We start from the raw sequence: 14,904 nt of genomic DNA, 5'->3' as shown, positions 1-14,904 counted from the left end.
TAAGTTTAATGTCAGTACTTTATTTCCGTATCAGTTAGTAAAACTTACATCAAGTTTTCTACTTACTCATTTTTGCAAAGACATCATATACACAAAGATGCATATTCAATAACTGAGAAATCAATACTTCTGGGCTATACTTTCAGGTTTGTTCTGTCATGATACTTCTGATAAGGATCATCTGCATACCAGTTTCGCCTCTTCCAGAAAGACGTCGTCATTTTATCTAAGAGTTTACTCTGGGTTTTATTGCAGAACACAAATTCCCTCAGGCGCCTTTTTCTTGCAGCTGTCTTCTTCCATAATTTTTTCTTATAACCAGCCTGTTAGATATTACAAGGACACTTAGAACATTACAGAATATAGGAAACAGATAGCTTTACAGCTACTCATGGCTTATAGGCCCAATGGCAGCGAAGACCAGACTTTCACTGGGGCTGGTATGTCTCTCAGAAAGATGTGATTCTCAATGGGGTTAGACAGAGAAAGCATGTGTAGTTTGAAAAAGAAATATTAATAGTCTAATATTTTGGGAAACATTTAAATTAAAACCACAGAAAATAAAGCTAAATAAATCTTTGTGCTTGGCGAAGTAGAGGGTAATGGTAGAGAATAGCTTGCTTTATGTGCATCTTCTTATTATCTCTTTAACAATCTTCAGAAACATTTTACTCTCATTTTACAGATTAAAGAGAAATAACCATAATTAGAGAAGGTATGTAGCAGACTGTGGTCAGAGAACTAATGAGAGTTCTTAGGCTCTGCACTACTTTTTTCCCTAACGTGGAGGGAGATGAAGGGAGGACCTACCGGCTAGGCGGATAACATTTACATTCATTTAAGGGGGCTAAGTATTATAAGGGCCAAGAAGCACAGTCCTCAAATATGTTTACTCTTTCCACACACTAGGGACCAATTTCCATAATAAGTGCTTTTGTAAGGGATACTGAATACAGTAAGACTATTAGAGGGGTGGTGAAGGGGTGGCTGACCCGTACGTTTAACTCAGAACTGTCACATTTATCATCCATGCATTAATTCTGAAGAATTAACTTTTGAAGAAAGAGAAAATTAGATTGAATATAAAAACGACAATCATAGCCTGTTTAAACTAGAAGAAACTGTGGGTGCCCCCAAGTTAATATTTGACTAAAACCACACAGGAAGGCACAGGCGAGGTGAGACTAGAACCCATGCTATTTGTAAGAGTCCCTGGGTCCTTTGAAGCCAAGCGTTCTGTAGGGCACTACACTAACTGAACCAAACCATAGCTCTTTGCTGAGAAGGTGCCTTGGGTTTCTGAAAAGTCTCTGTCGCCATTGTGACCGGCAAGTTTCATTGTAAAGTGATGCTCAGAAATAAGATGATTTAAGAGTTCTGGTTTTAAAATGCCAGAGATTAGATTTTTACTGTTCATTGATCCCAATTTAAAATGGAAAGATTCAAATCAAAACCCTCATATCTGTATAATTACTTTCTAGTTTGCAAGCCAAGCCGGGTCCCTGTGGATCTTTGACTTACAGCTAATTTGCTGTCCTAGCTATCACCACCAGTATCCTTTGAAGATTATTCTATGGAATGCAACAATGTGAAAACACATGAAACATTTTAGATAACCCCTAGGTTCAGAAATGGAAGGAAAGAATAAATAAAAATCAGGATACCTGGATGAAACTGACCGACAGAAAACACTTCCAGTTTTTATACATTAGTGTCAATCCGCCCAGATTTTTAATTTTCCTTTTAAAATTAGATTTTGCTGTAACAGGCCATCCTGCATATGGAATACTTTCTGGGGCCCTGAATGGGGAATAGGTATTACGATCGGAGAATTTGATCAGGTCCTTTACAGCATGAGGATTTCAGGGCCCAATAAAAGGGACACGGGAAGGAAGGCAAAGAAAACCACCCATTTCATTTTATCTAGGGTTAGATGAGGACCTGGAAATAATTAGTGTGATAAAAGGGAGTGTAAATGTTTCCAATGGTCCAAAATTTCCAAAATCCAGAACTATGAGATCAAATACTTAGTTCACTTACTTATGGATTACATGAGCTGCTATCAACTAGTGTGGGAAACTACCACGGTATTGTTCCAGTGCAGAAATGAGCTGAGAATGCCAATCAACCTATTTATGTACAAATTTAGGATTGTTTATGAGATAGGGAATAATCCTTTCAACCTATCAAATAGTGACAAAGTCCGACCAATTGTTTATTTTTACAGGGAACCGAATTTTGATCTTTAAAGACTCATTGGTTAACTTCTTGGGTCTTCTGCTGCTTCCTAATTATCAGTTACTCATTTCCACGAATAAGGACATGAACCATAAAGCCCAGAGCCACACTCACAACAGGACAGAGCAGTAATAATTTGTCAGAGTCCCCCTTAGAGGCTGTGGTCTGTGACCAGAGTAAGCTCTAGAGTTCTATCTGATACTTTCCCCAGAGAAAAACAGATATAGAGTTAAAAAAAAAAAAGTGTGCCCTAGCTGGTGTGGCTCAGTGGTTAGAGTGTTAGCCCGCCGACTGAAGGGTCCCTGATTCGATTCCAGCCAAGGGAACGTACCTCAGTTGCAGGCTCGATCCCTGGCCCTGGTCTGGGCATGTGTGGGAGGGAACACAATCAATGTGTCTCTCTGACATCAATGTTTTTCTCTCTCTCTCTCCTTTCCTCTCTCTCTGAAAAGCAATGGAAAAAATATCCTTGGGTGGAAGATTCAAAAAACAAAAAGCAAACAAAAAAACATGTATGTTGGGTTACTGTTCTGTCATAAAGATTAAGCCACCTGGAGAATCCAGCCCAAGATACACTGAAAAGCTTTCAGTCCCCAAATCTGAGCCATGTGACTCAGTTCCTGCTGAAGTCTCCTCTGATGTAATACCCTACGATTAAAAAGAGCCTCCCCATAGGTTATTACACATTGGGGGTTTCACAGAGTAATCACTAGATAAGCCAGACATGTAAGAGACCTGAGACAGCCTGTCCTACATTGAAGATTTTCACCATTGTGAATTATATTTTTAAATAAATGTTTAAACACGTTTTCTTTACTTGGATTCACTTACATGAAGTGATGCCTGCCAGTCAGTACTTATACACAGCACTGTAATAGCTATTGGTAAGATGGGAGGAAGATATGTCAATGAATAGGCTGAATTCTGCTTCATTTTAATCTGCCCACACTCCTTTTTCAATCAAGTAACAGTGTGAAGACTCACCTTCCTCCTTAGCCAAAGGCCAGAATGAAGTCGAAGAAACCTATCAATGACAGCTTTCACAGTCTTTCTCTTGCCTTTGCGTGCACTGAAGTATGTTACAGTTCTGACTGGTAGCTTCAGGACATCTGGAAGCAGGGGGGCCACTCTAAAATACATTTTAAAAATTTTAACTTAGTAATAAGAGTGATTAAAGGATAAAATCCATTTCTATACTTAGAAATAAGTAAAGCAGCTCCACTGGAACACGGCTGACTTTTAATATTGTTTTTTCCAATAATCCATGACAGTATGTAAAATAAGAATAGCAACTATCACCAACTTGCAGGCCAGACTGTAATCTACCCCCTTGATCCCTATGACAGGACTGATTCTGTTATAGTTCAGTCATCTGATTTTTAATCCACCTCCCCAGTAGATTACCACCTCCCTAAGGCCTTCAACTTGTTGATCTCTGTAGCCTTTCTGCCAAGTACAGTGCTAGGCACCCAGGTGTGCCTAACTGAATACTTGCTGGTTGACCGAATACCACGTGCAGCCCACCCTTGTAAGCTGAGCATCTTGCTCACCCTCCACTTTGGCTGATAGCTTCCATCCAGGAAACCACATCTAGAACATCAGAAGTGTGCTGTTTAGTAGTCCCTGCTGTGGGAACACAGGCATATGGATGTAAATCATACCCTCCCACTCCATCAGTCAAAGTCTATATAACAAACTGCAGGTACACAAAAGTATCATCTACTTCTAAGATGTCTTTGCAGGCATGAGTATTTTAGAATTTTTGTCCAAGCATCATGTTTACTGGAATATACTATACCTATTGAGGACTGTTCCAGTATGCCCCCATGTAAGGTTTCTGACAGATGTTATAAGTCTGGGCGCAGAGGAAACAACTGAAGTCTGAATATGACAAAGATGTCGGGTGGACAGTGCAGAACTAAGACAGGCACTGTTGGCAGAGTTTCGATAGGCTGAACACGCCAAAACATTCAGGGGCCTTAAGATTCCTGTAAAGACAGAGAAGCATATAAGCTTAATATAATATTCCAAAATATGCATCCAGGTATTTAAAATTAACTAATAAAATTTTTTAAAAGCAATTAAGTATTATACATTATTAATGTGTCCTGAAGATCAGACACACCTGTAGAGCTTTTTACCAACTTTATTAAGGTATAACTTTACATGCCACAAAATTGTGTACAACTCAGTGCATTTTAGTAAATTCAGAGTTGTGCAACCATCACCATGATCCAGTCTAATGTGTCCCAGTTCTATGTTCAACAGTACAAAACAAAATGTATGTAATATTAATTCCCACCCGCCATATTAATTCCCACCCGCCAGATCTTATGCTCTGATGAGACAGAACTCCCGCACATAGTGCAATGGCAGAGTAGAGACACAAAAGCTTGACAACTCCCTGGAGAGACAAAAGAGTGGCAAGAGGAGGGTATATAAAAAAAACACCAGAAGAGTTGCGTGAACTCTCGTCTAGAAAATGAACAGGCCACAAGAGGAGGAGGTACACAATCTGGGTAGGATGAAAAAACATACGCAAAAACAAGGAGGCTGAAACAAATACATGTCTGCAGTGGGGACTGGAACTGCCACAGAAGCTGCGCACTGCACACCTGACTGTACTGGGGAGTAGTGGGGAATAAGGCAGGCAGGTCAGAAGGCAGATCATGAAGGACCCAGATGTGTGGACTGAAGGCGGTTCCCTTTACCCTTCACATGACTGCCAGTCTCAGTCCACAGCAATAAAGCAGAGCCACTCACAGAGCTCTGACTCCACTGGCAGATTCTGAGTCTAGTGTGGGACTAAAGAATGTGCATCTTAAAAAGGCTCTACAGCCTGGCTGGGCGTGGCTCAGTGGTTGAGCGTCGACCTAGGATCCAGGAGATCGAGGTTCGATTCCCGGTCAGGGCACATGCCTGGGTTGAGAGCTCCATCTCCAATGACTCTCATCATTGGTGTTTTTCTCTCTCTCTCCCTCTCCTTTCCTCTCTCTGAAATCAATGAAGATACATATATATTAAAAAAAAGGCTCCACAGGATGGGAATTTCCTAAAATTGGATTGTAATGCTGGTTGCACAACTCACTAAGTTTATTAACAGTCATCAAACTGTACACACAAAATAGATAATTTTTTTGTTAATCCTCACCCAAGGATGTTTTTTCCATTGATTTTTTTTAGAGAGAGTGAAAGGGAGGGGGAGAGACATAGAGAAACATCAATGTGAGACAGACATAGAGATTGGCTGCCTCCCACACGCACCCGGACAGGGCCACGGATTGACCCTACAACTGAGGGACGGTGGGAATCAAACCCGTGACCTTTCAGTCTGTTGGCCAATGCTTTAACCACTGAGCCAAACCGGCTAGGGATACAGGTAATTTTTGTTGTTGTTGTTTAACACACCATCGATGTTTATTATGCTGCTCTCCCCAACAGGTCAGTGCTAGGGCTGAGGGGCTGGGCCTCCATGAGAAGTAGGTCTGGGAGCCTGGTATGACCACCTTAATGTGCCCTGAGGCCTGTGGTGGTTGTGAGGCCTGTCAGTCCTCCCCCTAGGCTTTCCAGGTCCAGAAGTCCAATGGGGTCCCAGGCTGTCAGACCCGGGAAAGCTGCCTTTGTGTTGGAAAAGGACGTGGGGAGAGGCCATGTGATGTCTCAGAACCTGCTAATTCCAACATCAGCATGTGACAGGAGGGAAACTGAGGCAAGAAGATAGAACCCAGAGGAAAAAGTGACAGGGGGTTTGAAAGTGACGTAGGCAGGGAGGACCAGCATCTTTTAGGCGCTGAGTCAGACGGGGGAGAGAGGGAGACTTCCAAGTGCTTCCTCCTGGCTCTGGGAGAGTGAACAGGGGAAGAGTTGGGGTTCTGGTCAGTCAGGATGAATCCTGAACAACTCCAGCTCCAGCCCCCAGGGCAGGCATGCTTGAAGGGACTGCAGTGCCTGGAGAGGTCTTGTGGGCCCCTGCCCTTGGTATGCCTAGGAGGGGTACTGAGGGGTTTGGCAGCCTCATCCCTGCAGGGCCCTCACTGAGCCTTTTTGGTCACCTTCTGGCTCTTCTGCAGCACATAGGTGATGAACACCCCCACAAACAGGAGCAGCAGGAGGCCAGTGGCTAGTGGGATGACAACAGCATAGGCTCAGGGCAGGAAACACTGGTGGGTGACACGCTAGCTGTCAATGAATGGTGAGAGAATCACCCAGGCAGTGTAGGAGGTGAAGATGATCAGGCTGACAGCGACGAGGCCACATCCCACCACCTGTCCTGTCTCCATGGCCATTACGCCCCACCCTCTAAAACAGGTACTTGTATGGTATGTAAATTATACCTCAATAGTTGACTTTTATTTTTTTTCACTTGTAGCAAGGGTTACTATAAAACTCCACTCACTGGGCCAAAGACCCTTGTGGTGTTAATGAAAAACTTGCCCCTCATGTAGCACATTACCTAGACGTGTGAGTTCATTGGCCACCAATATAGATGACTTTTAACAAAGCTCACAGGGAAGTCAAGAGCTCAGCCAGGCTTAGAACCACTGCCTTACTGTCCACTGCACTGACTTCACATAACAAATAAAAAGCAGTGTGATACAGAAGTGAAGTGCTAGAGTTTGAGTCAGACTGTTTGACTCTACTACTCTACTACTACTAGCTCTACTACTTACTAGCTATGTGACCATGGGCAAGTTACTTAACCTCTCTGCGCCCCAATTTCCTCAAATTTAAATGAAATTTATCATGGGGAGCTAGTGAGAATTAAATGAGATAAAATATTGAATGCATGCTAACAGCAGATAATAAAGAGCTGGGGAATGCTTAGCAAAGATGGCATAGTGTAAACAGATGGCAAAAGGAAAATGGGACACTTAAAGCCCTTATTTTGCTTTTGTGTTCTCCATCAAAGAAAACAGCTCTCGTCCTGACTGGTATGGCCAAGTGGTTAGAGTGTCGGCCCGCGGACTGACCGGTAGCAGGTTCGCTCGCCGGCCCAGGTAGTCACATCAGGGACTGTTATTTAGCAGCAATGAGAAAGCAATACAGCTACGTGCAAAATGAATTTCACAAAGTAAAAGATACAAGAGTAGAGACTGTGTGATTCCATTCCTGTAAAGTACAAAACCAGGCAATATTTAAAGATGCACAAATAGATGCTAAAACTATTACAGAAAAAAAAAGACAAGGTAATAATAAAAATGAGCACAGTGTTTATATTTGGCCCCAAAAGGGGCTTTTGACCCGGGAGGCTCAGGGGTGGAGGAGAGGCTCTTGGTGATGTTCTATGTCTTGGCCTGGGTGTTAGTTATACGATGTTTGCTTTAAATTTATAGGCAGTCTTTGGAGATACTGTGGGCTCCATAACAGGCAGCCACAATAAAGCAAGTCACAGGAATTTTCTAATTTCTCACTGCATTTTAAAAGTTATGTTTAGATTATACTGTAGCCTTTTAAGTGTGCAACAGCACTGTGTCTTAAAAATACTTAACCATCATCTGGGCCTGTTGGAAAAATGGCGCCAACAGACTTATGCCCCAAAGAATTACCACAAACCTTTGATTTGTTAAAAAAAAAAAAAAGAGAGTAGCTACAAAGCGCAATAAAATTAGATAGGCCTGTATTTAAACCATTCATGTATGTTATGTAAATTTTTCTTTTTTATTTCTATTTTCCCACAGGATTTCTTATCTATTTTTTGTGAAAGTAACTTACTGTAATCTTATATCTGAATGCTCCTTAACGCTTTGCAAAAGTCCTTAGGCAACTACATTGCCTTCATTCGTGTCATCTCATCAAGAAACCCCGAGGCTGCCCTCGCGCCGCGGCCGAGGGAACCAACGGCCGCCGGGCTGCGCGTCGCGCGAATCTCGCGCAGCAATTCCCGTGCGCCGGGCGCTGCGCGACGCGCTCTACGTGCAGGAGCTCGCTCAGCCCTCAGGTAGATGCTATTAACTGCATTTTACTGCTATAGAATCTGAAATTAAATGACTTAGGCAAGGTCAAAGGTCGTGAAAGGTGGGTCCTAGCCCCTCGCCCCCCTTTCTTGTGCTTTGGTTTGTAAGGAAAGCGAAATGGCTAGGAGCCCGTAAAAATGCGGAAACTTCGAGACACCCAGGTGCGCGAGGGTCCAAGAGTTTCGGAACAACGCTCTGGCTTCAAATAACGACACCAACCCCCCCCCTCGTTTTTTTCTGTTAACCTCCAAGCTAAACACCCACTCCATCCTGCGCCAGTCCCCGCTTCTGTGAAGGCAAAAACCGAGAGCGCTGCTTTCCCACTGACCTGATGCTGCTCTCAACGCACCGGCAAGCACGGGGGCCGCCATCTTGCTAACCCCGTTCTACGGCAGCCGCATCGGATCTAAAAGATTCAGGGCAAAGGGCCATTCCGGAACACTACTCGGGGCGGAGTCAAGGAAGGGGCAAAAATTAAAGGAGCGGTCAAATCAACCATTATTGAATGTCTAGTGCATGTCAGGCTGTCCTTCGCCGCTGTAAAACAGAATGCCTGGCATATAGTAGGCCCTTAATAAATTTTTACTGAGCATTTGATTGAAAGGTTTAAATACACGACATATTTGAAACAATCTCTGTGCTCATCTTATTAAATTTGAGAGAATAAAACTTATTATCCCTCCAAAACTGGTAGATGAATGGGAAATAGCAGTATTATTAAAAATTATTAAGAAAGAATCCCTGTTGCCTTTGAATATATTCTTCCCACCCTTACCAAAAAATTAGTTTAAAAAAGTTGAACTGCAACTACAATCAAATAAATGTAAATATTCTATGGATATCTCACTTTTTTTTTTTCCTAATCAAAAACACTGTCATTTTGTAGAACAGCTTATCTACTCTTACTGAACAATTCTGCAGTTCCTGAACAGTGCCTTATTTTATTCCTGAGAATTAGTGATTGTACATCTTTTCTAATGTTCGTTCAAACAAAAAAACCCAATCAACCTCTCTCCCATCGTTGTTGCCTAATATACTCCATGTATATACAATATATAACACTATTTACTGGTTGAAAATGCATAAGGGTTAAACACTGGGTCTCAAATTCACATTTAATAAGGACACAAGTACAAGGCAGATGAATGACTCACAGGGGAAGTTCAAGATTAAGGTGAACAGGCTTCTGGTTGGGATGATCAAGGACAAAGACAAAGAATATAATATGGTTTTTAAAGAATGGAGAGGATTTAACAAGGGCAAGGTCATTCTTGACAGTAAGAACACAAATGGCTAAGGTGAGAAGAGAGGGAGCCAAGACAGACAGGATTTATTTAGAGCACTGGTTCTCAAACTTTTTGGTCTTAGAACCTCTTTACATGCTTAAAAATTGAAGACCTGGAAGAACTTTTAATTCTATGGATTATATCCATTACTATTTACTGTGTGGGAAATTAAAATGGAAAAAAATGAAAAATACTTATTGTATTAGTTTCCTATTGCTGCTGTAACATATTACCCAAATTAGTGGTTTAAAACAATACAAACTTACTACAGTATTTTATTATTCTGTAGGTTGGAAGTCCAAAGTGGGTTTCACAGGCTAAAGTCAAGGTCTCTAGCGCTGTGTTCCTTCTGCAGGCTCTAGGGGAGAATCTGTTTCCTTGTCTTTTCCAGCTTCTAGAGGCTGGCTGTATTCCTTGGTTTGTGGCCTCCTTCCATCTTCAAAGCCAGTAACTGCAATCTTACTTCTGTATCCATTGTCATATCTTTTTTGAGTGATCCTCCTGCCCCTCTTTCACCCATCAGTACCCGTGTAATTACATTGGACTAACACAGATAATCCAGGATAGTTCCCCCATCTCAAGATTCTTAATCACACTGGCAAAAATTTAAAAAAATATATTTTTGTTGATTTCAGGGAGAGGGAAAGATAGAAACATCAATGATGAGTCATCGATCAGCTGCCTCCTGCATGCCTCCTACTGGGGACAGAGCCCGAAACCCAGGCATGTTCCCGACCAAAATTGGTTCATGGGTCGATGCTCAACAGTTGAGCCACGCTGGCTGTGTCCAAATTTTTTTTTTTTGTCACTTAGGATAATATATTCAGTTTCTAGAGATTAGGAGTATGGACATATTTCGGGATATTCTGCTGACCACACATTATTTTATTATAGTTTTAAATTTTATCTTTATTGTTGAAAGTATTACAGATTTCCTTTTTCCCTCCATTGATCCCCACCCTGGGCCTTCACTGCACTATTGTCTGTGTTCATGGGTTATGCATATATGCATATAAATTCTTTGGTTAATCTCTTCCCACTCCCCTTCCTCCCACAATTATTTTATTTGTTTTTAATGAGATTTCTTTTTTTTTTTAAATCCTCACAGGAGGATATTTTCCCACTGCTTTTCAAGGAGAGTAAAAGGGGGAGAGAGACAGAAAGAGGGAGAGAGAGAAACATCTATGTGAGAGAGACACATTGATTGGTTGTCTCCAGCCCCAACCTGAGCTGGGGATCAAGCCTGCAACCAGGTATGTGCCCTTGGCTGGACTCAAACCCGGAACCGTTCAGTCTGCAGGTCAAAGCTCTAACCACTGACCCAATCTGGCTAGAGCCACACTTATTACTTTAAAACAACAATAATAAACCTATTACATGTTAACATATTTTTTATGAAAAATAACTATTCCAAGATTTAAAAAAATTTTAGTGAGAAGAGCGGCATTGTTTAACCTTTTTGCAAATCTCTTTAATATCTGGTTTAATAGAAAGCTGGATACTGAAATTTGCTTATGCATTCAATCTGTTGAGATATCTGGACAACTCTACAAGATAGTGAATGAAAACAGCAAATAATAACCTCAATATTATGAAGTTAGTTTTGATTTTGTGGACCCTCTGAAAAGGTCTGAGGCTCCCCAAGGGTCCCAGATCACTCTTTTGAGAACCACTGAGATGGTTATCCTTCAGTTTCCCTGGTTTATGACATATAAGTGGGTGATGAGCTTGCACTGCTGTTGTTGCTGTCTTGATCTCATACCTACAGTGGCCACTTTGAACCTAGAAACATCCACACATGCTTGAAAAGTACTCTGAGGCATTTCATAAAGGCTCTTTAAATTGGCAGTGGGAGTCACTGCAGTTTTTGAACAGGGATGTGGTTTAAGTTTGAGTTACTTTATGAGAGTGCTTTTTTTTTTTTTTTTTAAATATGTCTTGATTTCAGAGAGGAAGGGAGGAGAGAGAGAGACAGAAACATCAGTGGTGAGTCACTGATCTGCTGCTTCCTGCACTACCCTTACTGGGGATCAAGCCTGCATTCTGGGCTTGTACCCTGATGGGGAACTGAACCTCGGTCTCCTGGATCATAGGTCGATGCTCAACACCGGCCAGACAGGAGAGTACATTTTAAAGCCAAAAAAAAAAAAAAAAAAAATCATAAATTGCATGTGGAGGATGAGGATTAAGGACTTGGTTAAATGAAAGGTTAGAAACCTGTACAAAATAATGTTGGAGTTTGAGATCTTGAAGCTGAAGTTGCTAATGATGTTCAGGCTCAAGGTGTGGCTGAGCCATACACGGCTGGAGCAGACTGAAATTGCTTATTGGCAATGAGAGGTTTATGGCCAAGATGTTAGAAAAGTCATCACACTGGCATCAACCCAGCATGACAACAGTGGGCAGAGGTGGGTGGGGAAACCAGGTTAATTGCTAAAATTACTAAAAAAATATAGGAGACTGTTCTGGAGGCTGTTAGGTGATGGTGATACGGAGAGCGTAACTACTAAAGTACATAGACCATATACAAATATAAGTATTTCATTTTAGTTCATTTTCAAATCTATCCATTTTATATATGGGATTAGTAGCCTTGTCTACCTCCAGGGAGAACACCATACTGTAATAAATTACCCAGTTAAGACTTGAAAGTACTTTGCAAACACAATCGGTATACAAGTTATTTAGTTTCTATGATATTGTACTAGTAGTATTGAATACTGTGTTCAATATTTAACGTTATACCTTGATTAGAGACTCAGTGGAATACTTTGAACAGTGCTTCTGCGCTGACCTCATCTTCCCAACCCATGCCATAGACTGCGGCCAAATTATCCTTCCAAAATAAAAACTTGGTGGAGAAAGCTGCGCAGTTTAATCTGAAAGGAGTAGAAGCTGTGGAACCCGAAGAATCTGGGTTCCTATCCCCGCTCTGCTATTTGTTACGCGAACGACACATGACGCACAAAGGTCTCGCCAGTGTTGGTTCACCCAGTCTCCCGCAATCAGGAATACTTCTAAAGAAGGGCTGTCAAACGAAACCAAGACAACACCGATTTGGCCAAAAAGATTCCTTTCTACGAAATATCCATCCGACGGAGATGGCTGAGATGCCTTCCTGCTTGAATTCTCCGAAGAGTAACGCCTATCCGTTTTCCCAGCGGATCGAAGCCTGAGTTTTAGACGCCCACGCTCCCCTCTCGTTCACCTAGGAACTCCGGGTTCGGGGTACCGACGAGAACTGAGAGCGCGACCCGGAAAAAGAAATTACTCTTTCCGCCAAGGGCCCACGGTCTTAGAGCTGCTAGGGCGGGACGAGAAAGGGGGCTGCGCGTGCGCAGTGGCGTTAATGCCCTCCGGTACGCCCGGCGCAGAGAGGCGGCACGGACGCACGCACGTACGCACGCCCTCCCTCCCTCCCTCTCTCTCCTACTCGCGCCGCTGCCGCAGCTCCAGCGTACACTAGCAGCGCTGCCCATCTTGTCCGAGATGCTGCGGGTCTGTCAGTTATCCGGCGTGACCTCTGCCGCCCAGGTGAGCGCGGAGGCGCCGGGAGAGAGCGCGTGGTTAAGCTAAGGGCAGACAACGGAAAGTGACGGATGCTTTCTCTCTGCCTAGGCCCCGGGACAGAGGCGTATCTCAGGGCCGCCGTCATCGCGAGAGTCGCGGGCGGGCCCGTCAGGCAGCTAATTCGGGAGTTCGCCCGACTGGGATGCTTTGAGGGTTATTGCTGAAGCCGGATGGGTTGTGGAAAAGAGATGGTGGCGGGGAGGCGGGCTCAGGACGCGAGGCTCGGCTTCCGGACGTATCATCCAATCAGCCCCGCGCTGCCCCGTTCAAGGACCAATCGTGGCTCCTGGCGCCCGCGTCACCGGTTGTGCATGTGACAGGTTTCGCGCTGCCTGTGGTTGAAGGTCGAGGGGGAGAACTACAGTTCCCAGCAGGAAATGCAGAGCAGAGCCTTGGCTTAGTTGCATTTTTAATAAGGAGGTGCTTGGACTGTTAAGAGTTCGCGTTTTAGGGGGTCAAGGTTGTAATTATTCCCGAGGGACTTCTTTTCATAGCTAAGACCACCTCTGAGCTGTTCGTCACCAGAACAAAAATAAAAGATTGTAGTTTATGATAGAGTTCAAACTCTTGGTTCTTGAAGGAGGACAGGAGTCATGACCTTGTGCTCATTTCGGAGATGAGCCTGGGGATCTGTATCTCCAAGGTGCTGGGACTTTGGCAGACATCCAAGGAGCCTAGATACCCAGTTACTTTTATTTCGTCACAATTAAAAAAGTAACTTTATAAAATTAAAAAGTAAACCTATTCCCATTGATCACAATCTTCAGAAAATTGATATTTTGGCAAAATGTTGTATTGCAAAACAGGTACTGTGACTCAGGCAGTAATTTAATAAAATCTCTAGAAGCCAAACCTTTTTCCCCCAAGTTTGCTTATCTCCCCATTCGGTGTTAGGGTAGGAGAAGCATTCTCTTCCATAGGAAAATGGTGTCTGTATTAGCTATATATTGCTACATTACAAATACCACAAGTTTAGCAGCTTAAAGTGACACCCATTTATTATCCTACAGTTTCTCAACACGAATGATTTTGGGTTCTCTGCTCAGTGTTGCACAAGACTGCATTCAAGGTGTTGCCTGTTCTGTGGTTCTCATTTGGAATACAAGGTTCTCTTTCAAGCTCATGCAGTTTGTTGGGAGAATTTAGTCCCTTGCAACTCTAGGACTTGTTTTGCTGTCTCTCACCTAGCCTCTCCTAGAGGCTGCTTGAAGTTTCTTGCCGCAAGATCCTCAGAGGCAGTTCATAACATGGATGTTTGCTTTCTTGCAGGCTACCAGGGGCTTCTCTCTTTGACTTCAGAATCTCTCCCAACTTCCCTGCTTCTGATCTCTAGACCCAGATTTAAAGGGTTTCTATTATTAGGCCAGGCCCACCTGGATAACCTTCCTTTAAATTAGTTTGAAGTCAACTGATAAGTAACCTGAATTGCATCTGCAAAATTCCTTTTGCCATACAACCCTAATCATGGGCTTAACGTGGGGTGGGGGGGAGTGGGAGGGTTGGGGGGCGCCTTCCAGTGGGGTCTACCATAGTACCCAACTGGGGCTAGGAGAGTGAAGAAGGTAGAGCTACCTTTCAGGGCAGAATTGTTAAAGTTTGTCTTTGGAGCCTTCGTTTCATGGCACACTTTTCCTTAGTCTGTCCTCAGGTTACGTCATGGCTGTCACTGATCTGTCCCCTCTGCCCTAAAGTCTGAAATGATGTTTTTATTTCTTGCCTTTATCAAAATATTTTCCACTTACTGGGTTCCCATTTAGGAAATTAGAAGAAAACATATTAAGACCTCATACTAAAATATGAGTACTTTTCTGGCTTGCAACCCAGATTTCTTACCTTCCTAAAATTGCTATCTTACA

General features: G+C 42.9%; 2 protein-coding genes, 1 non-coding gene and 1 pseudogene across 7 annotated transcripts in view; 1 reads left to right on the top strand and 3 right to left on the bottom strand.

The window, feature by feature from the left end:
* MRPL35 (mitochondrial ribosomal protein L35) lies at positions 1–8,578 on the bottom strand. The gene is made up of 4 exons (XM_016201813.2): positions 8,521–8,578; positions 4,037–4,226; positions 3,223–3,367; positions 1–323 (listed from the first exon to the last, which is right to left on the bottom strand). The coding sequence occupies exons 1-4, from the start codon at positions 8,561–8,563 to the stop codon at positions 135–137; spliced, it is 567 nt and encodes a 188-aa protein (XP_016057299.2). The 5' UTR covers positions 8,564–8,578; the 3' UTR covers positions 1–134.
* LOC107528675 (dolichol phosphate-mannose biosynthesis regulatory protein-like) lies at positions 6,270–8,339 on the bottom strand (annotated as a pseudogene).
* LOC148091679 (small nucleolar RNA SNORA62/SNORA6 family) lies at positions 6,600–6,746 on the bottom strand. Its single transcript, XR_015715605.1, has one exon. It is a non-coding gene; the product is annotated as a small nucleolar RNA SNORA62/SNORA6 family (small nucleolar RNA).
* Positions 8,579–12,896: 4,318 nt separating the features above from the next.
* IMMT (inner membrane mitochondrial protein) overlaps positions 12,897–14,904 on the top strand; it is a 40,759-nt gene continuing 38,751 nt past the window's right edge. For all 5 annotated transcript variants that reach the window (XM_087823677.1, XM_087823676.1, XM_016201811.2 and 2 more), the window contains exon 1: positions 12,897–13,012. In XM_087823677.1, the coding sequence (XP_087679803.1) occupies positions 12,968–13,012 (45 nt within the window). In that variant the 5' untranslated portion in view covers positions 12,897–12,967. The remainder of the gene's footprint in view (positions 13,013–14,904) is intronic.

This window comes from Miniopterus natalensis, chromosome 13, assembly GCF_054644295.1.
Source record: "Miniopterus natalensis isolate mMinNat1 chromosome 13, mMinNat1.hap1, whole genome shotgun sequence".
Classification (NCBI taxonomy): Eukaryota; Metazoa; Chordata; class Mammalia; order Chiroptera; family Miniopteridae; genus Miniopterus; species Miniopterus natalensis.
Note: the sequence above shows the minus strand (reverse complement) of the source record. Positions and strands in the feature narration are given on the sequence as shown.

Bases quoted from the DNA above. Each gene is read 5' to 3' on its own strand.
- MRPL35 (XM_016201813.2), bottom strand. From the start codon at position 8,563: ATGGCGGCCCCCGTGCTTGCCGGTGCGTTGAGAGCAGCATCAG. The intron at 3,368-4,036 runs GTATAGTATATT...AATGTATTTTAG, and splicing joins ACTGGAACAGTCCTCAATAG to AGTGGCCCCCCTGCTTCCAG. The intron at 324-3,222 runs GTGAGTCTTCAC...AATATCTAACAG, and splicing joins GCCTTTGGCTAAGGAGGAAG to GCTGGTTATAAGAAAAAATT.